This window comes from Globicephala melas, chromosome 16 (assembly GCF_963455315.2).
Source record: "Globicephala melas chromosome 16, mGloMel1.2, whole genome shotgun sequence".
In the NCBI taxonomy this organism is placed as follows: domain Eukaryota; kingdom Metazoa; phylum Chordata; class Mammalia; order Artiodactyla; family Delphinidae; genus Globicephala; species Globicephala melas.
In genome coordinates this window covers 5,493,492-5,514,459 of record NC_083329.1, presented here as the reverse complement: position 1 = coordinate 5,514,459, position 20,968 = coordinate 5,493,492, and the positions used below count along the sequence as shown (strand labels likewise).

At 44.4% G+C, this 20,968-nt stretch overlaps 1 protein-coding gene across 2 annotated transcripts in view; it reads right to left on the bottom strand.

Moving 5' to 3' along the window:
- The window catches only part of C16H10orf90 (chromosome 16 C10orf90 homolog), a 232,032-nt gene extending 213,320 nt beyond the window's left edge, over window positions 1-18,712 (bottom strand). The window contains exon 1 of one of the 2 annotated variants that reach the window (XM_060286504.1): window positions 17,929-18,712. In XM_060286504.1, coding sequence (XP_060142487.1) covers window positions 17,929-18,168 — 240 coding nt within the window. In that variant the 5' untranslated portion in view covers window positions 18,169-18,712. The remainder of the gene's footprint in view (window positions 1-17,928) is intronic. The other variant, XM_060286505.1, reaches the window with a different exon arrangement.
- Window positions 18,713-20,968: the final 2,256 nt, after the last annotated feature.

Genomic DNA, 20,968 nt, shown 5'->3' with positions numbered 1-20,968 from the left:
TAGCACTGAGGGCTCATCGCATGCCAGGCAATTACCTCATTGAATCCTAAGACAGCTCAGGGAGAGAAATATATTTATTATTTCCATTTTACAGAGGTGGAAATGAAGGCACAGAAAGGGTAAGTAAATTGCCCAAAGTCACACACACCTAGTAAGAAAGTGAAGTAGCCCAGACTGGAACCCAGGCAATTCAGATGACTCCTTGGGAGTAAACACTATGACTAGGATGAAGCACATTTAAAGAATCATGACACCCAACAATCGTAAGAAATGCTCCAGTTTGCTGAGTTCTTTATTATACAGCACCTCATTTGGATTCTCCGAAGTCCCTGAGAGGTGGCCAAGAAAACACAGAGGTTTTTTATGCAAAGAAAACAAGACCCACAGAGGGTAAGAGACATAAATGCCCAAGAACAATACAACGGTGGCTCTGGCACCTACACCAGCCCTCCTGAGCCTGGTCTGGGGTTCTTCCACATCACCTTACCTCCTGCCTCCTTACAGAGTGCAACCTACCAGCAGAAATTCTGGGGTCAAACATGACACCAGCTAGGATATTGATCACACTGACACGTTGAGCTATGAATTCCATCAGGAGCCAGAAGCCAATTTGAACACTGTGGGTACAATAATACTGGAACCTTCCATGTGTATAAGACTAAATACTCTACAAAACAACTTCCACATTTTCTCACTCGGTCCTCCCAAGTCCTGCCATAACAGCTGTGCTCTAATGAGCAAATGTCTTATTGTCTTTTGCTGGATTTTTTGTTTACTGACTCTCCCTTCAAGATATCTGAGTGCTCGCTATGGACCCATAATCCCTTATGTACAATTCTAAACTTCATGAAGCTCTGAAATATGAGAGTTTTCTCTCTGAGCTTGTAGAAAACTAATCTGACAGCAAAACCTTACCTGAACTAACCTGGGGCTATTTATAACATTAATTTATTCCATTTAATGTGAATATTCATACATTTTATTGCCAAAACATCAGTGAGATTAATTACAGGGTGCTACTCAGATCCCCCCTGGGAATGTTACGCAGGATCACCTTTCTGAAATAAAATTTAAAAGTCACCGTTGAATTACATTTGGCCCCAAGAGTTCTGGATGGAGAACTGTGGATGGATACCACAGATATTTAATGAACTTACCAGCCCCTGGGTTAGTGTTTTCCAAATACCCCTCATGCAGTCCCCACAAGACAGACGTTATCTCTGCTTATAGATACAAACACTGGGGCGTGGAGAGATTCTCTAATTTCTTCTGTCTCACAGAGCTACTTAATGCCAGAGCCAGAACAACTAGAACATCATGTTCTCAGCATTCCCCATACTAGAGTGTGTGTGTGTGTGTGTGTGCGCGCGTGCGTGTGTGTGTGTGTGTGTGTGTGTTGGGGGGAGGGGGAGGTAGTTAGAGATGGCTTATGGGATTTGTAAAGCATAAGTAAGTAAAACAGAGACTGAGGGCTTCCCTGGTGGCGCAGTGGTTGAGAGTCCGCCTAATGATGCAGGGGACACGGGTTTGTGCCCCGGTCCGCGAAGATCCCACATGCCGCAGAGTGGCTGGGCCGCTGAGCCTGCGCGTCCAGAGCCTGTGCTCCGTAACAGGAGAGGCCACAGCAGTGAGAGGCCTGCATACCGCAAAGAAAAAAAAAACAAAAAAAACAGAGACTGAAACTTCATATACCCCAGGAAATAAGAGAGAGGAGAAAACAGGAATTTCCAGGCCTACATAGAACCCTACCTCCACTTTGCCTCTTCTGGACACCTGTCTGGTTGGCAGAGAAAACAGAGGAGAGATTCTGAAACTACTTATATCCCAAGTTGTCAACGACCAAGAGTGGATTTTGGCTGGCAGGGTCTTCTTTTTAGGGTAATGGCAGACACTGCTTGGAGTCTGCCAACAGAAAAACAGGAAAGAGGGCCATTTTTTCTCAGCATCCCAGTGCCTCCTCCTGGGGATGCTAGAGGTACCACTAAAGGGCAAATAACAAGCACAAGGTGTGGATGGTTCCAGACTGGACCGCCGATGGGTTAACACAGCCTCTTTGGGGTCTGGAATGCACTCTCCATGGCTAATCTAGAAGCATGATTGACCTCTGCCAGTGTTCCATGTTTGTACTCAATCTTCTGAACTCCCTTCTGCAACAATAATTCATGTCAGAGCAGTTTATGGATCAACAGTGCATTTTCTGGTTAATGCAGCCCTGCACCTATAATAATTCAAAGCTGAGATTCATCACTCTGCCGCAATTCCATCTTCATGCTTCATCTCTTCATGTTTACATCTGATTTAGCTTTTTCTAATCTAAAATAGATCAGCATGAAAAGCATTATATTTTCCATTTAGATTCCCAATTGCCTTTTATTACCAAGATAATATCCCTTATCTGACTGCAAATGGTGGGACTGTTCCCTTGTTAGGATCTGAAAAAAGATGCTACAGTTCAATCTCTGTGTCTCTCCCTGCTTCTCCGTCACTTTGGTTTTCAAGGGTGGTGTCTGCTGGGGTTCTGGTTTGAAAATGAGACAAATCAGGATGTAAAGAGGATAGATCATTTCAATCATTCCTCCTCTTGTGAGACTCACAGAGGAAGGCCTCCCCTGGCTGCCTAATGAGGATTGATCTTGGGAGAGTTCACGCTTCATTTCCCCACCAGTGACTTCAGCCCCTGTCTGTCTACAGGCATAAATGGGAGCAGCAATGACGAAACACTTGACTGGAGACTTTTATGCCAACGTCAGGGGTGGGGGGAAAATAACACCATATTAATAGGCATGTTAATTATATGCCTGTTACAAAGTCAATAAAATTTACCATTGCAAGTGTCCAATTCCATGAGATTACGTACATCCACCATGTTGAGCCGCCATCACCATTCTCCATCTCCAGAGCTTTTTCATCTTCCCAAACTGAAACTCTGTCCCCATTAAACCATGGTTCTCCATTCCCCTCCTCCACCCAGCCCCTGGCAGCCACCATTCCACTTTCCGTCTCTGTGAAATTTAACTATTCCAGGCACCTCAGAAGAATGAAGTCAAACAACATAATGTCCTTCTGTGCTTGGCTTGTCTCAGTCAGCACAAGGTCCTCGAGGTTCAGCCACAGTGCAGGTGGGCTGCCTTTTCCTCTGTTGACAGGGTCCTTGGACACACACAGTTTTTCACGCTGATGCAGCCCAACTTATCCATCTTTTCTTTCATGGCCTGTGCTTTTGGTATTGCCATCTTAGATTTTTTAATAATTTTATCTGTGAACTTGTGTTTTGTGTATAAACCCATGGGATGAGCATGCATGTGGGCAGAAGGACGTGTGCCATGTGTGTGTTTGTTGATTTCCTTGCTGCCCCGTTCACAGAAGGTGCTCTGGTGATCCCTGATCACAGAATTCGGGTGAACCTACAATGCATGGGAGTTTAGAGAGATTCAAAGTGAATAAAAGTTAAGCAAATTACCCCAAGATCAACTAAACAGAAGGATGACAGCGCCGAGAGGCCATGCTTTCCACTGGAACCAGATTTGCTTCAAATGTAGGAAGAAGGCTATAGATTTCTGAAAAACACAAATGCCTGAGTAACTCTACTGAGACAGACTGGGGCCTGGGATCTGGGACCCTTTGCTGCAGTGCTTGCACCTGAACAGACACCTTCTCAAGCAACAAAATACAAAGAAACCATAAGGGACTAAAAATAACTGCATGCATGCACAGTTGGGGCAAATTATGGACAAGATACAAAAAGACCAAAAACCCAACGGCCATTTCTGAAGAGCCGGGAGCAAAAGCAGGGTGTTGGGGGCAAAAGCAGGGTTCTGCGCATGCCCGCTGCACTCAACACCACCAAAGGGGGGGGGCAGACCACCTACGCCACTGCTCCAGCCTGACCTCTGGACACACCCCTTCCCTCACTCCACATAAGGAACCAGCTCGACCCCCCTTAGGGACCGAGCAAGGGAACCTGTTACTTGTTCTCACTACCCTCCTGCTGAAGCAGGGGCCCCAATAAAGCCTTGCCTGAATTTCTTGTCTGGCCTCTTATCAATTTCAACTGATTACGGAGGCTAAGAACCCTGGTTGGTAACCCCATCATATCTGTTCTTACTCCTCTTACATCCCTGTGTTAGCCAACCGCTTACGCTGAAAATAATAGCATAGAAGGAAAGGAGAGATGGGCAACCACAGTCCCCTTTCCTTTTGGTTCTTCCTTACTCATCAGTAAACTAAAGGTAGAGAGTGTTGGTAAAATATGATTATACCAAGGAATGAAATTAAAATCTGAATTGGTTTTTGCAGTGTTTCCGTTGTTCTAATAAGAATAGATATATGAGACATTTCTCCAAAGAAGACATACAGATGGCCAGCAGGCACATGAAAAGATGCTCAACATCACTAAGAGAAATGCAAACCAAAATTACGATGAGGTATCATCTCACACTGGTCAGAATGGCCATCATTTAAAAGTCTACAAATAATAAACCCTCCTACACTGTGGGTGGGAATGTAAATTGGTGCAGCCACTATGGAGAACAGTACGGAGACTCCTTAAAAAACTAAAAATAGGGGCTTCCCTGGTGCCGCAGTGGTTAAGAATCCGCCTGCCGATGCAGGGGACACGGGTTCGAGCCCTAGTCCAGGAAGATCCCACATGCCGCGGAGCAACTAAGCCCGTGCGCCACAACTACTGAGCCTGTGCTCTAGAGCCCGTGCTCTGCATCAAGAGAAGCCACCACAATGAGAAGCCCACGCACTGCAACAAACAGTAGCCCCGCTCGCCACAACTAGAGAAAGCCGGTGCGCAACAACAAAGACCCAACGCAGCCATAAATTAATTAATTAATTAAAACTAAAAATAGAGCTACCATATGATCCAGCAATACCACTCGTGGCATATATCCGGAGAAAACTCTAATTCAAAAAGATACATACAGCCTGATGTTCATAGCTGCACTATTTACAATAGCCAAGACATGGAAGCAAATTAAATGTCCATCAACAGATGAATGGATAAAGAAGATGTGGTATATACATATATAATAGAATATTCCTTAGCCATAAAAAAGAATGAAATAATGCCATTTGCAGCAACATGGATGGACCAAGAGATTATCATATCAAGTGAAATGAGTCAGAGAAAGACAAATATCATATGATATCGCTTATATGTGGAATCAAAGAAAAGATACAAATGAACTTATTTACAAAACAGAAATGGACTCACAAATATAGAAAACAAATTTATGGTTACCAAAGCGGGGTAAGATAAATTAAGAGTTTGGGATTAACATATCCACACTACTATATATAAAATAGGTAAATGAAAAGGACCTACTGTAGAGCACAGGAAACTACTCAACATCTTGTAGTAACCTATAATGGAAAAAAATCTGAAAAAGAATATATATATGTATATAACTGAATCACTTTGATGTACACTTGAAACTAACACAACATTGTAAATTTACTTCAAAAAAATTTTTTAAAAAGGAAAATGTATGCATGGATGAGATTAAAAATTGTATCATTTCAATAATTCCACAGATGAGTTAAATGTTTTAATATTTGTGTTAAAACTGAGATCACACAATATAAAGATGAACAGTAAAATTCATGGTCATAATTTAAATTTTTAGTTTTCCTTTACTTACACCAACTAAATAGCAAATAAAAACCATCATGACAAATCAAGAGGAAGACCATGGAGGAAAGGAAAAAGGCTTATACGTTAGAACCTTAAATGACTATTATTCCTGTGTTTTTTAACATGGGGACCACATGTTCATTTTGTTCTGGTCCCCGCAAATGACACAGCCAAGCCTGAGTGAGTGGCCATTTACTGCAGAACTGCTGCATGGAAAGTCATCGCATTCTTGCTCCCTGTGTCTGAGAGCTCACACAGCGGCACACAGGCATTTGGAGCATTTGGAACAAATATCCAGGCATTTGTCCCTGGATATTACATCAACAGCGAGGAGCAAACAGTGTGGATCTGAGCCCTCCGCATCTCCCATGCACCGCGGGGCCCTCTGCATGTCCATCAACCGAGACCCAGTCCCTTTCACACACCTGGCCTAACCCAGCGCCACTGAAAGCAGCTAAGCTGGAGAAGCCAGTAGTGTTCAGAACTCATTAGTGAGGAGCTGGGCACACTTGTAGCTAAAATAATGAGTTTTGTGAAGTTTCTGTAAACGCAGGGCTGGATCAGAGGCTCTGAGCCCTCCACAGGGTAGCCGCTTGAGGGCCCACCCTCTCGGCCCTGGTTGCAGTGGCTTTGCTGGGAAGAGGCTTCTTGCTCTCGATACAAAATGGCAAGCAAGTTGCTGTGTGCTTTAAGAAGATCATGCCCCCATTTTGCCTTCAGCCTTGTTTGTTTCTCTGAAACATGATTATTCCTAAATCCTGGATGTTTTCCAAGATACTCCTTTTTGGAGCTGTCTCCAAGTCTTTTCTGGATGGAGAAAGGATATAAATTAGCCTCACAGGGAGGAAATTAAACAATGTCTCTATTAGGAATTTGATTAATGAAAAGGGGAGCAAATGGAATGACCTCTATTTTGGAGCTTCATTTTGGCAATCTAGAGCTGATGTCTGTCTGTCAATCACTAAGAAATGAGTGAATCTGGAAGCGAGCCTAACGTATCAAATCAGAGGACGCTCTCTTCCATGCCCAAAGTCATCAACCGTCACTCACTCCGGCCTCAGGTTTTCACCCAAAACACACTTCACGCCCTTTTGTTCATTCGTTCATTCATACACGTACCCCACAATGTTTCTTGAAGGCTGACCTGGTGCTAGGGACACAGTCGTGAGCTAGAACAGATTAGGGGCCCCTTTCCTTATGAAGCTGCTAGACAGAGGTTCACACTTATGTGCCTTCAATTCCAAGGGCTCCTATTATTTCCCTTTTTGCACAGATACAGAATTTTAAATACAGTATCGTAAGCAGAATACTCACATGTATCCTATGTCCTCTTTCCTTTCAGTGTGAGCAGAACCTGTGAATACAATGGGCTATCACTTCTACAATTAACTCGTGTTACACGCCAAAGGGTTTTGCAGATTCAGTTAAGGTTGTTAATCAGTTGATGTGGAGTTAATCCAAGGTAGATCATACCAGCGGGGGCTGGCCTAATCAGGTGTGTTTTGTAAAGCAATCAGAGGGATTCAAAGCAGCAGAGATTGTCCTGCTGGCCTTGAGGAAGCAAACAAACATGCTGTGAACTGCCTACGGCCGGAGCCACATGACAAGAACCTGAGGACAGCCTCTAGGAGCTGAGCATGTCAGTCAAGAGCCACCATGACAATGGGGACTTCAGTCCTACAGCCACGAGGAACTGAACGCTGACGATGACCCGGGATCTTGGAAGAGGACTCTGAGCTGCAGATGAGATCACAGCCACATCTGACACCTTGATTCAGCCTGGAAAGACCCTAAGCAGAGAGGCCAAAACTGTGAAATAATAAATAGGTCTTGTTTTAAGCTACTAAGTATATGATCATTTGTTTTGCAGCAGTAGCAGAATAACACAGATAGTATCTGCCAGACTGTTTTGTTTTTTTCTAATAGCCAATCAGAGCTGAAACTATGTATGATGCTGCACTAAACTGATATTATCTCAGTCATAAGTAAATAAACAAGTTGCCTCAGTTAATTTATACAGAGGGAGCACAAGGAAACAAACATATTCCTTGGACTGCAGGATGCTGATTGATCATGCTGTGGACCACCATGTTGGGAAACACTGAAATATATACTGTTCAATGTGACGTGGCCCAATCTTGATGATCTGGCCTCTGCCAAGCATACTTGGTATATAAATTATAAAATATACTTGACAAGCAATGCTTTGACATAAGTTCCACTAAATTAGGAAAAATTTTAGCCATTATTTCTTCAAATATTTTTTCTGCCCTCACCCCATCCCCACTCTTTCAGAGATTCTAACTATATGTGTCTTGGATGTCTTGAGATCGCTCCCTCTCTTTTTTTCTCTCTTCAGTTAGAAATTTCACTGATCTTTTCTTCTATAGCATTCAATTTCCTGTTAATCCCATCTAGTGAAATCTCCATTTCAGAGAGTATTAAAGAATCATTGTTTTCTTCTCTATAAGTTCTATTTGGTTTATTTTTCTATCAATTTCTTCTCTTCCCATTGTGGTAATATCTTCCCTTAAATCCTCGACTGTAAGGGGAAAGCAATATATTTATAATATTTATAAGAGCTTTTTAAAAAGCCCTTGCTTGCTATTCCATCATCTCTCCTATTTAAGGATCTGCTTCTATTAATCGTAATTCCTCCCGGTTAAAATCATACTTTCCTGTTTTGTCAAATACCTAGCAAGCTTTACCTGGATGCCAGATATTTTAAATTTTTTATTATTGCTTTTGATGGATTTTGTCGTAATCTTTTAAGGAATGTTCAACTTTGTTCTGTCCGGCAGTTAAACTACTTGTGAAACGGCCTGGTTCTTCAAGAATTGTGTTTTAAATTGCTATAGGATGGACCTAAGGCAGCCTTTAATCTAGGGCTGGTTTAGCAGACTCCCAAGGCAGAACCCTTCTAGAATCTCTACTGAAGTTACCATACATTCAATGAGGCCTCTACATTTTGGATGGTGGGGAACTTCAATGATCCGTGGCCCTAAGTGAGCACTGAGAATTGTTCATCTGAGAGCTTCCCAGTAACCGTTCTTCCCTTGCTAGTTGTTCTTTGGCCTCGTGAAGTTTCGTGGCACAGGTTGGTCTTCATCTGCAGCCTCAAGGGAGCGTGAAGGAAATGTCTGGAGCTCTTTCTCTGCCTGGCTCCCTCCTCTCAGGAACTACAACCTGTGAATTCTAGCCGCAGTTCTAGAGATTACTGAGTTCTGTTTAGGTTCTGCCTGCCTGTGCACCACCGAGAAGTTGCCATTCCAGCTGTCTGAAATGTCTTCCCCTTCTCCATTCTTACCCCACATTCTCACCCTCCCTGCTGGTCCTGGGAAACTCCCAATCTCCCACGAAGCACATGCCCAGAGGTCTCCTCCCCTGTGCAGTCTCGCTGAGTCCTCTGGGTCTACAGCTCTCTGTAGACCCCCTGACTTGGCATTCATTGGCTGCTTCCCTGACCAGATGATGAGAAGGGGCCGGAACCCTGCCTTTTGCAACTCTGTGTCCCCGGCACCAAGCTCAGTTCCTGGCACATAGTAGGTCCTTGATACTTTTTAAAAAATGATCCAGCCCAATCTTTCCTCTTTTGTCCATATGCTCCACTAGAAAGGGAAGAGAACCTGGGACAGCAAAAACAGAGGGCACTGAGAACCCATGTGGGACTTATAAACCAGAAGAAGGTGCTTAATGAAAAAGCCACAGGAAGGAAAGATGCCTGAAGCAGAAGGAGAGAGTCAGTGGGCTCTCTACTGCCTCTTCCCACCTGATTCTGGCATGGTTTACTTTCTCTAGGACCAACTCTGAAGTCCCCTAGGTCCCCAGCTATTGCTGTCAGGACAAAGGCTGCTTCCCTCTCTTCTCCCCCAACACCTTGCAAGAAACACAACCGCAGAGGAGGATGTCACTAAGGTAGAAGCTCCCTTCTGCCGCTCCTAACCGTGTCTCTGTGCAGCCTGCATCATCTATCTGGGCCTCGCAGAATTTTCTCTTTGGAAAAACAGGGCTCATGTGCCTCGCACAGCTGTGGTGAGGATCAATGAGGCAATTCAGGGACCAACCAACACAGTCCCCTTTGTTCCATCCCCATCTCAACTCTCCTTGCACAGAGTGGTCCAGCCACTCCGCTCTCTGATCATATCTTCCCCCACCCCCCCCTCCATGCCCCTTCACACCAGCTTTCTCAACACAGGCAATTGGCACAGGTTTCTTTTTCATTTTCTCTTTGGTTCATGCGGTTGGAAAATATCGGTCTGAAACTTCCAGATCAAGGTTTCAGACCTGTATCAGAATCACCTGGTTTTTATGTTAAAAACAGAGATTTTTGTACTCAGCCATAAAAAAGATGACATAATGTCACTTGCAGTAATATGGATGGACTTAGAGATTGTCATACTAAGTAAGCAAGTCAGACAAAGACAAGTATCATATGATATCACTTATATGCTGAATCTTAAAAAAATGATACAAATGAACTTATTTGCAAAACAGAAACAGACTCACAGACATAGAAAACAAATTTATGGTTATCAAAGGGGAAGGGAGGGTAGGGATAAATTAGGAGTTTGGGATTAGCAGATACAAACTATTATATATAAAATAGATAAACAATAAGGTCTTACTGCATAGCTATATATTGAATATAGGGAACCATATTCAATATCTTATAATAACCTATAATGGAAAAGGATACAAAAAAGTATATATATATATGCATAACTGAATCACTTCACTGTATACCTGAAGCTAACACAACATTGTAAATCAACTATAATTCAATTTTAAAAATGAGAACATGTCACTCCTCTGCTTAAAACTCTCCAATGATTTCCCAATGTACTTAAAATAAAATCTAAAAGCTTCAAAGAAAAAAAAAAAGAACCAGAGATTTCTGGACCCCACCCTTTCCCAGAGCCCAGGGGTCTACATTCTTAGAAAGGTCTCTTGAGGATTCTGAAGGACACTAAAGTATGAGGGCAATTCAATGCTTTATGAGGTGACAAACCCCATTCAGATCCTGGTAGGTCTTCAAGAGAGGGTATAACTTACATGAAAAAATGCCCTGACTTAACTCTGGCTTTACCAGGCAGGAATCAGATGTGTGTGAACACACATTCTCAATAATCTGTTGTCAGATGGAATTTGCAGCTGACCACAGGACTGGGTGGGTTCTGAGTAGAAACTGTGCATTCAGCTCAAGGACAAATTAGTGACTAATCTCTGAATTGCTCGGGGAACAGAGTCAAGGGTAGAGGAGGTCACAAGTCCCTGTCACCTGGCACTTTCAGTGAGGAGAAGCTAGGAAGGGGATGTTCACCCAGTTGAAACAGGACTTCTGGCACAGGGGCAGCATCCTCAAAGCACTGGTCACAATTAGCTTGGGTCCAGGGGCCATGTCTTCATGCCATGGCTTTGCTTCAAAGTTGGGGATGGCAGAAAAAGGCACATTGGAACTTGAACGCCAACAACGACTCACTTTTACAGAATGCTGCCTCCGTGCCAGGCCCAAGGCTCAGCCTTTATATAAGCATCTCCCTTATTCCTCCCAGCAATCCTATACGGCAGATGTCACCATGGTTCCCATGAACACAGATGAGGAAACTAAGGCTCAAAGAGGTCAGGAAACTTGCCAAGGTCACTCAGCTATCAAGACCCCAGAAAGAGGGCTTCCCTGGTGGCGCAGTGGTTGAGAGTCCGACTGCCGATGCAGGGGACACGGGTTCGTGCCCCGGTCCGGGAAGATCCCACATGCCGCGGAGCGGCTGGGCCCGTGAGCCATGGCCGCTGAGCCTGCGCGTCCGGAGCCTGTGCTCCGCAACGGGAGAGGCCACAGCGGGGAGAGGCCTGCGTACTGCAAAAAAAAAAAAAAAAAAAAAAGACCCCAGAAAGACTCCATCCAATGCCCTGGGTCTTGGTCACACCCCCCTTTCATCTACCATCTCTCCTGCCTTGGTTTGGCGGAAATGTGGATGTAGTCCCCCCACCCATGCACAATTTCCTGATGGAAGTTGGCCAAAATGATGTCAGATAGGTCTTAGGAGGCTTGGCTGTAAATATTCCAGATCAACTTGCACTTCATCTTTCACAGACATTCACAGTGCAGTTAATCTGGAGACCTCAGTCACCAGGTGTGCTTCCTGACACATCAAAACTCATCTCAGACCTCTGATCTCTCGTGCCTCTTCAGGACCTTGCCCCCTGACGGCCAGCCTCCCATTGGCAGGAGCAGGGAGGGGCTGGTGTGGCAAATGGGCAGCACTGATTCCCAAGGGTGGTCGCTCCATCTTTTGCCTCTTGGATTCCCTCCTCCTGCATCTGGACAGAGGCTACCAGCCATTGTCAATGGATGAGTGTTGCAGCTTCTAGGAGATTCTAGGAGGATCACCAAGTACACTCTCAGGTCTTGCACACGAGGCAGAGGTTTCTGACCTGGTCATTGGGTGGCAAAGCTAATTGAAATATTTATTGTCCTTTGCGAAATGTCGTTTTCTCAGTCCTGACTCTGGAGGGCTCCGTGCCTTCTGTGTAGCCAGAGCCACCAGCATATCCCAGGGAAAATCCCACTCGGAGGCCAAGTCTTCAGAAAGAAAAGTGAAACTCAGAAGACTCTGATCTCGCTAAGTCTCTTCAGCTTGGTTGGGAAATAGGTAAATTGTTTTGCACCTTCTGATCATTGTGAGAAGAAAGGGAATGTTTGTGTCACCTTCTGTTTGGCCTCAGTGACTTCTTTATTCCCTGAATAAAGTAATCTTGAAGCCCAAGCACTTAAAACTTGAGTGCTTTTATTTCATACTACCTAAGGCTTCACTTCAACCACCGGAAAACATCCATCAAAGCCCAGAGTGGCATTTCTCAACTCCAGTGGGGCATCAGAACCACCCGGGCAGACACACCTACTTCCGGCCATGATGGAGGAACCAGACAAAAGCTGTGAAGCAACTGTTTCCAGACACTGGGCACAAGAAATGCGGGGCTACGAGGGGTAACCAGAGAGGTGAGCCCTACAATCGTCCCCACCTAGAAGCAGTTTCCAGGCTGTGTATTGGGAAGGGGACGCTCGAGAGACCCTGGGGTCTCACTGAGTGGACAGGGCAGGGGTGCGGATTCAGAGAGGCTGAGGTAGCTAGAATTTGTGCAGCCACGTACCAAGGAACAGCAAGGAAAGAGAGTTTCTAGCAAGCTGCCAGGGGGCCCACCAGTCTTCGGGCAAATACTCACTTGCACAAGCTTAAGGGAAAAGTGCCTGAATCCAGGAAAAGAACTGCCAGACAGTAGTAAGCTGGACACTCCCAGGGCCTCACCCAGAGCTGGAAACCGTTTGTGTTTCCACTGGCCCTGGTGGAAAGATCTCACGTACATGGGACATTAAGTTGAGTCCTCACAAGGATCATGCCTTAATAGTGGGGCTGAACTATGGAAAACAGTATGGAGGTTCCTCAAAAAACTAAAAATAGAGCTACCATAGGATTCAGCAATTCCACTCCTGAGCATATATCCAGACAAAACTATAATTCGAAAAGATATATGCAGCCCTATGTTCACAGCAGCACTATTCACGATAGCCAAGACACGGAAGCAACCTAAACGTCCATCGACAGATGAATATATATATGTGGTACATATATACAATGGAATACTACTCAGCCATAAAAAAAGAATGAAATAACGCCATCTGCAGCAACATGGATGGACCTAGAGATTACCATACTAAGTGAAGGAAGTCAGAAAAAGAAATACAAATACCATATGATATCACTTATATGTGGAATCTAAAATATGAGACAAGTGAACCTACCTACGAAACAGAAACAGACTCACAGACATAGAGAACAGACTTGTGGCTGCTAAGGGGGAAGGAGGCTGGGGAAGGGATGGAAGGGGAGTTTGGGGTTAGCAGATGGAAACTATTATATGTAGAATGGATAAACAACAAGGTCCTGCTGTAGAGCACAGGCACCTATACTCAATATTCTGTGATAAACCATGATGGAAAAGAATATGAAAAAGGATGTATATATATGTATAACTGAATCACTTTTTTGTACAGCAGAAATTAACACAAGATTGTAGATCAACTATAATTGAATAAAATAAATTTTTAGAATTAGTGGGCCTGAATGAGCACGAGATCAGGCTTCCTCAGCCTCCACACTGTGGACATCTCAGGCTGAGCAGATCTTTGTTCTGGGCGCAGGGGACTGTCCCGGGCACTGCGGATATTTAGAAGCATCCCTGGCCTCTACCCAGTAGGTACCAGTAGCATCTTTCCTGAGTTGTCACGACCCAAAATGTCCGCAGACATTACCAAACATCCCGTGGGGTGTGGGTGGAGGGCGAAATCCCCCATGATTGAGAGGCACTGCCCTTGACTAAAATCCGCCGAGAAGTCAGGCTCGAAAGGATCGAAGTGTTTTCAAGGAACGTAACCTCATGCCAGAACCAAGTTCAATGCTCTTTAAAGGAACACAGCAAAAGCAAACACCCGCTCTGGGCCACAGGCATATGTAGTTTGTAAAGGTCACCGTGAGAAAACAACCCAAATGTCCACCTGCAGATGAACGGATAAAGAGAATGTAATATACACATACTGGAATATCATTCAGCCTTAAAAAAGAAGGAAACCCTACCATCTGTGACAACACGAATGAAACTAGAGGACATTATGCTAAGTGAAATTAACCAGTTACAGAAGGACAAATGGCATGATTTGTCCTACATGACTCCACTTATGTGAAGTATAACAACTAAGCAAATTCATCGAAGCAGAAGATAAAATGGTGGTTGCAGGGGCTGGGGGAGGGAGAGGGGGAGGGTGGAGTTGCTACTCGATGGGTGTAAGTCTTCAGTTATGCGAGAGGAATAAGCCCTAGAGCTTTCCTATACCACATAGAGCCTACGCTTAACAATGTGGTACTGTTACTTCAGAATATGTTAAGAAGACAGATCTCATGGTGTTTTCACCACCAAAAAACAAACAAAAAAGCAACACGCAAAAGAACACAAGGAAATTTTTAGCAGTGATGGGTATGTTTAGTACCTTGATTGTGGTGATGGTACTATGGGTGCGTGCATATGTCTAAACTCCTCAGAGGGTAGACATTATCAAAAAGATAGATAAATATAAAAAAACAAAAGTTTTCCATGATTCTTCTATTCAGCCAGAATTGAGCACCACAGCCAAGTCCAAAAAAAAAAAAAAAATGGATGAGTAGGAAGGGGAGATGGAAATGATAGAGGTTTGGGGAAATGTTGAGAAGCATGGCTAAATGGTGATCACCAAATACAGAAACTTTCCCTGGTCCGTCTAATGATTAAATGTATTAGAAACTGTCATCTACATGAAGACAGATGGGTGAGACTTGGCTGGCGTGCCCCAGCCCACGCCTATCATCAGAATGGTCTCCTCGATCAATTAACAGATGCCCACTCACATTCCAACTCTGGGAGATGTGAGCACGTCTCTGAATTCTGCGTGGCTTCCCTTCTAACATCAGGGAAACTGTCCACATGCTGCTTCACAGGGAATCTCAGAAGGTGGCCAGGCTTGCAATGTTGACAGCGACCAGAGCTCAAATAAAAATCCATCTCCTTGCCCAGTTATGGTTATTTTGATGTCCGAAATTTATCAGGTATGTCTGCAGGAGGAGAAAGGCTCTGAACATACTGTGGCTTTAATAGTTTGGGGCATGTTGGAGTCAGCAGGGATCAACGCTTTGCAAACATGCAGAGCATGACCTTTAGCCCCCTCACCGCCACCTGCTTCCAATCCCCGCTGCCTTTCAGACGTGACAGTACATACGCTTGTCATCCCTATTACAAGGTAGTTTAAGCAAGGGAATGAGTATGGCTGGACCATCCCTGGGCCAGAGTTAGGTCCGTCCCAGATGAGAGGCAGCATCTCCAAGCATTAACACAGCTCAGGAGTCAGGTCACAGTTTTAGACTTTAAACTCAACTCAAATACATCTGTATGTCTTCCTGAGGAGGACTTGAAATCCATAAGGTTTTTACAGAAACAAAATCTCTCAAACTCACTCTTCCTGGAGAACCAGCCAGTTCCTTTAATCCAGCACCTTTGTGCGTTGAGAGTTCACCCCGGTGACCGTGCTCATTTTTCACCCCATCAGGTACTTTATGGTTAAAGCCCTGGCAGATGAACCAATGGCCTTGGAGTCTTCGAGAGAGAGAGAGAAGGGGTCACTGGGCCAAGTGTAACAGGACCCAGAGGCTGTTAATTGGGCTCTCGTCAGTTCAGCTTGGAAACTGAGCAAGAAAGCTGCCTTCTTGCTGGGTTTCCTAACCTAAATGGCTGACATGCCCCAGTGGGAATAACATGAACAATTCAATGGACGTGGAATATTTTAAAGTGAAATGTTTTTGCTAACTAAAAGAACAGAGCTCGGAATTCAGAGGGATCAGAGGCACAGATCCTATCTGAGCTTTCAAACTTGGCCTGCCCTTGAGTGGAGGAAGCAGGCCCTGCCTGGACCGCCTTTCAAATCACAGACATAGTGAGGACTGTCCAGCTGACCAGCCTGATTGCTGTGGGTCTCAGACTCACCTGAACATAAGACTTTAGACTCCAGGTTACGCTCAAGCAGCAGGCACACAGCCTCAATTGTTGGCTGTATTTGGAAATGTGGCTTGGGGGGGAGTTGAGTCACACAAAAAAATGCTGTAGCTGCAACTGTCAGTATAATAGATGTTTTTTACAATCTCCTACAAAGGTGCACTTTTCCACACTGTTACCTTCAGTGTTGCTATAGGAATAAACAAAGCTTTATGCATACCAAAGAAAAAAAAAAAGGAACACAAGAGCCGCTCTTTGCCATTGAGGGTATAAAATGGAGCCATGAACACTTTTTTTAAAATGCAAGCTGAGGGCTTCCCTGGTGGCGCAGCGGTTGAGAGTCCGCCTGCCGATGCAGGGGACACGGGTTCGTGTCCCGGTCCGGGAAGATCCCACACGCCGCGGAGCGGCTGGGCCCGTGAGCCATGGCCGCTGAGCCTGCGCGTCTGGAGCCTGTGCTCCGCAACGGGAGAGGCCACAACAGTGAAAGGCCCGCGTAACCGCAAAAAAAAAAAAAAAAATGCAAGCTGATATAATTCAACAAGTTTTTCTCTCTCTCTGGAGGACTGAAAACTAACCTCAGTGAAAATGATACAATGATAAAATTCTGCCCCATCTGATTAATTCCTTGTGAATAATAACATCTCTGGTTTCCTTCAATTATATTCTAATTGCACACCTCTTGCTCTGGTCGATTAAGCAATGAACCAATGAACAACTATTACTGAATTTAATTAACACCATTATTTCCATGGCCTTTATATCTCTGTGGCGAACGTGGAAATTCACAATCCCAGGGCTGGCACTGGGAGAAGCCAGCCTTGAACCCTGCAGAACAGGTTCTGACATTGCTCTGGAATAAGGAAGCCCAGTGTGGGGAACGAAAGACCTGGAATTTTTGCCAGCATATTCATGGGAAGCCTTTCCTAATAACAGCATAAGTATTCAGAAAGGTTGCCTTTCCATAAAACATTAGCAATTCACATGTTACATTTATCAAAAGGGATGGGCAAGTGAGCTCTATGGGAATCAATTACAATGTCATTCATAATTTAGTACATGTACTATAAAGCACTGATCAGATTTCATGTGTGTTTACCTTCTGAAGGATAACTGCCTGTGGCTTCTTCTAGTTTCAGAATACAAGAATGTTTCAGAGCAATGTGTTTATCTCACTTTGACATTCTAAATCTCCCAAGTTCTCCTTTTTCTCCCAGAAAAAGTCATTTCTGCTTGAAAATAAGAGCTCACCCTCAAGGAAATAAAAGCCCTTTCTTACTGGTGTAACTTAAATCATTCTGCTTTAACTTCATCGAGGCAAGGCATAGATATTCTCCTGCAAAACCCATCAGGAAACAAACAGGAATTTGTTTTTAAAAAGAGATGACTGCAAATTTACAGAGCTAAGAATATTTAACTCCCAGAAATGTACCACAGTTTCTAAAGGTGGATACAAATTATCCAACTGTTTGGCGCACTATTAAATGTTGTAGATGCAGACGTGTATCACGTGTAAATTAGTTATCCACTATGCTCCCGCCCCCTCATATTTCAAAAACTGAAGTAAATTAAGAGATGAGAAAGTCTTTTCCAAACACCTCAGGAAAAACTACAAACCGACGATTTATCAGACCAGACAGAACATCTGACCTGTCCGTTTGATAACGCAACGCTCCGTTTCTCTGAGTGAGGTGTGTGCCCAAATCCAACCTTACCTCGTATCTGCTGGCTGTCTGCTCAGCTGTCTTCAGGCCTTGATACATATGGATGATACAAACTTTGGCTCTTCTCTGGGAGGGAAACCAGTTCCTCTTCACAAAATCCATGACCATCACATGGTTTTTCAACTCTGTACTAAACGTTTTGATCTGAAAAGTCCGGTGGACGGCTGTTTCCGCGTGGCGGGCAGCATACCCCTTCTGAAGAGTTTTTGTAGAAATTCCAGACTGCTGCATGATACGGGAATCCTGTGACTTCAGCGAGCGCGCCTGGCAAACACAATTTTCTTTGTTTAATCCAGGTATCGAGTGCAGCAGGAGGCACTTGGGAAGTGCCTGGGCTCGACCTCTCCCGGAGTTTTCCAGCTCCAGACCTAGTTGTTCTCAAACCCCAGCTGCAAAGAATATAGGATTTGCACGTGGGAACCTCGAGGGTGACCTTTATGTGCTATAAAAATACTCCTTCTGGTTGCTGTCTGCCCGGCTCCAGCACTTCCACCTGTGTTCTCAGGTGCTCAAAATCTTCTCTGATTTCAAAGGCACATTTCTCTTTCCCGCTGCATTCAAGTTCTGAACACAAGATCCACCTGGTTACCGCGAGGTCCAATATGTTTTTCAGTCTCCAGCCCCTCGAATCCAAATAAATTATTCACGGGGTGCTGTACAAAGGAACCAGGAGTGATAATTGCCGCTTTTTAGAATTCCTGCTTTTTCTTGCCAGGACTGAAAGGAACAAGAACAGACTGCTACTGACACAAAGGGTGACCTCAGCCCTGGAGAAGATAAGAAACACATTCAAGTGAAAAAGAAAAGTCGAGCACAGAGGCAGTGATGGGTACAAGCTGGCATCAGAGACACAGAGCTCGGATAGGATGTCCTGGTTGCCACTTGGGGGAGTGGCCTGGCTTAGCTGAGGGCTCTGGTCCCCAGCCAACCCTGGGAATCCCCTCACCACCCAGAGCCTCAGTTTCCCCATGAGGAAACTTGGAATAATAATGCCTGCCACTCACAGCATTGTTAGGAGGATCAGGTGAGCGAAGTGGTGAGCAAATAGCATGTAATAGAGTCGCATAAGGCATCATTTCCAAAGAACATTTCCTTTTTTCTGCCCAAATTAGGCTGAACACAGTTCTCCTCATAGGGAAGAACAAATCCGCCTCTGAATCAGCTCTGTTTCTTTTACACTAACCTTTGAATTCTATTGTTTTTGCTACAAGTTAAGAATGTTGCCTAGAGCCTGAAATATACAGAGAGCCCATTCTCAAGGCTCTGACCTTTATGGGTGTAACACTTTTCCATTCATATAGAGATAAAAAGTTGCAAAATGTTGCAGAACAGAGACTAACGTTTGTCTTCGAGGTTTATAGGAACATTGTGACCAGACCTCCCTGGACAGCTGTAAGAACAAAGGATTCTGACACCAAGAAATCTGCAGCAACCAACCACACCCCCTCCCCTTCTGGTATAAAAGAAGCCTGAATTCTACCTTGAGGAAGGTGGTTCTTTGGAATAAAGTTGCTATTTGTTGCTGAAACAACTCCTCTCTCAATTTATCAGCCTGTCCTGCAGCAAGCAGTAGGAGCTTGGACTCAGTAACATTCTCTCTACACATATAATATACGGTAAGTCCCCTACATACAACCCTTCAAGTTGCAAACTTTCAAAAATGCACACGTGCGTTCGCATGTCCAATCACGTAAGTTAGTTCACATGCCTGGCGTTCATTGTCACGTGCATGCATCCTCAACAAGTGGTTGTGCTTTTGTGTACTTTACTGTACAGTACTGTATAGAGTCCAATAGTACAGTATCTTTATTTCAAGCTCAGGATGTCCGGAAGCAAGTGTAAAACAGCAAGGATGTAGCTGGTACTGTACTGTGCTTTTCAAGGTACTGTACTGTAATATTTAAAATGTTTTCTTTATTTTTTGTTTTTTATGTATTATTCGTGTGAAAAGTATTATAAACCTATTATAATACAGTACTATATAGCTGATTGTGTTAGTTGGGTACCTAGGCTAACTGTGTTGGACTTACAAACAGATTGGACTTATGAACGTGCTCTCGGAACGGAACTCATTCATATGTAGAGGACTTACTATAGTGGAGATTTAAAGGATGCTGAAAATTATTGGATTCTGAATTTCAGATCATTCAGAAATGCCGATGATATACTCCTTTTCACTTCATTTCACGTTTTGGTACTATTTCTGTTAACGCGGTCATTGAGAAGTGGGAATTACAAGCCTTGGATCAGGGGTCTGGGCCAGGAGAGGGCAGGTGACAAGCACCTGGGCTGTGCTCTGAGCCCACATAGGACTCTCTTCTGCAGGCAGCCTCCTCTCAGCTTTTGGCAAATACGCGCCTTGAAGAGTTCTCCCTCTCCACACGGAAAGCCGTGGGGTAGACTGAATGAAGACATGATTCCAAATGACTTTCCTGAAAACAGAGCATCAGTCCCTGGCCCAGAACCGAACCCTTCCTGCGGCAGGCGGGAGCTCAGCCAATCACACTCAGCGGTGCTGGGACTTGGAGGGTGGAATGTTAAACTTGCCCCTTTGGAGGCAATGGGAATGTTGAAGCCGAGAACGAAAACAGAGTAGGAGATAGAGAAGACTTCAGAGGTAATTTAGGCCAACGTTCTCATTTGAGTGTTAAGACAACAGACCCCGAGAGATTAAATGCCAACCCAAGACCCCACAGTGGAGTTCCCTATTCCTTAAACAGAATACTGTCCGGATCTGCCTGTGGTTCTCCCAAGGAGGTCAATGAGAAGGTCAAGACCAACTGATGGCAGTCATGTTTCCAATGAAAACACAGCACAACCGAGATTGATGCCCAGGAGGCAGGCTGGACATGCCCCAGGGAGCTGCATGGGGGTGCCATCTTAGATTTGGAAGCTTCCAGAAAAAGCCAGGGAAGACATTCAATCAATAAACAATTAAAATTAAACAAGGACAGCAAAGGAAGAGGGTACCACTTGGCTCTTTGGGGGCTGTGAAGGCCATTCCTGAGACCCCACAGTGACCATCTGAACA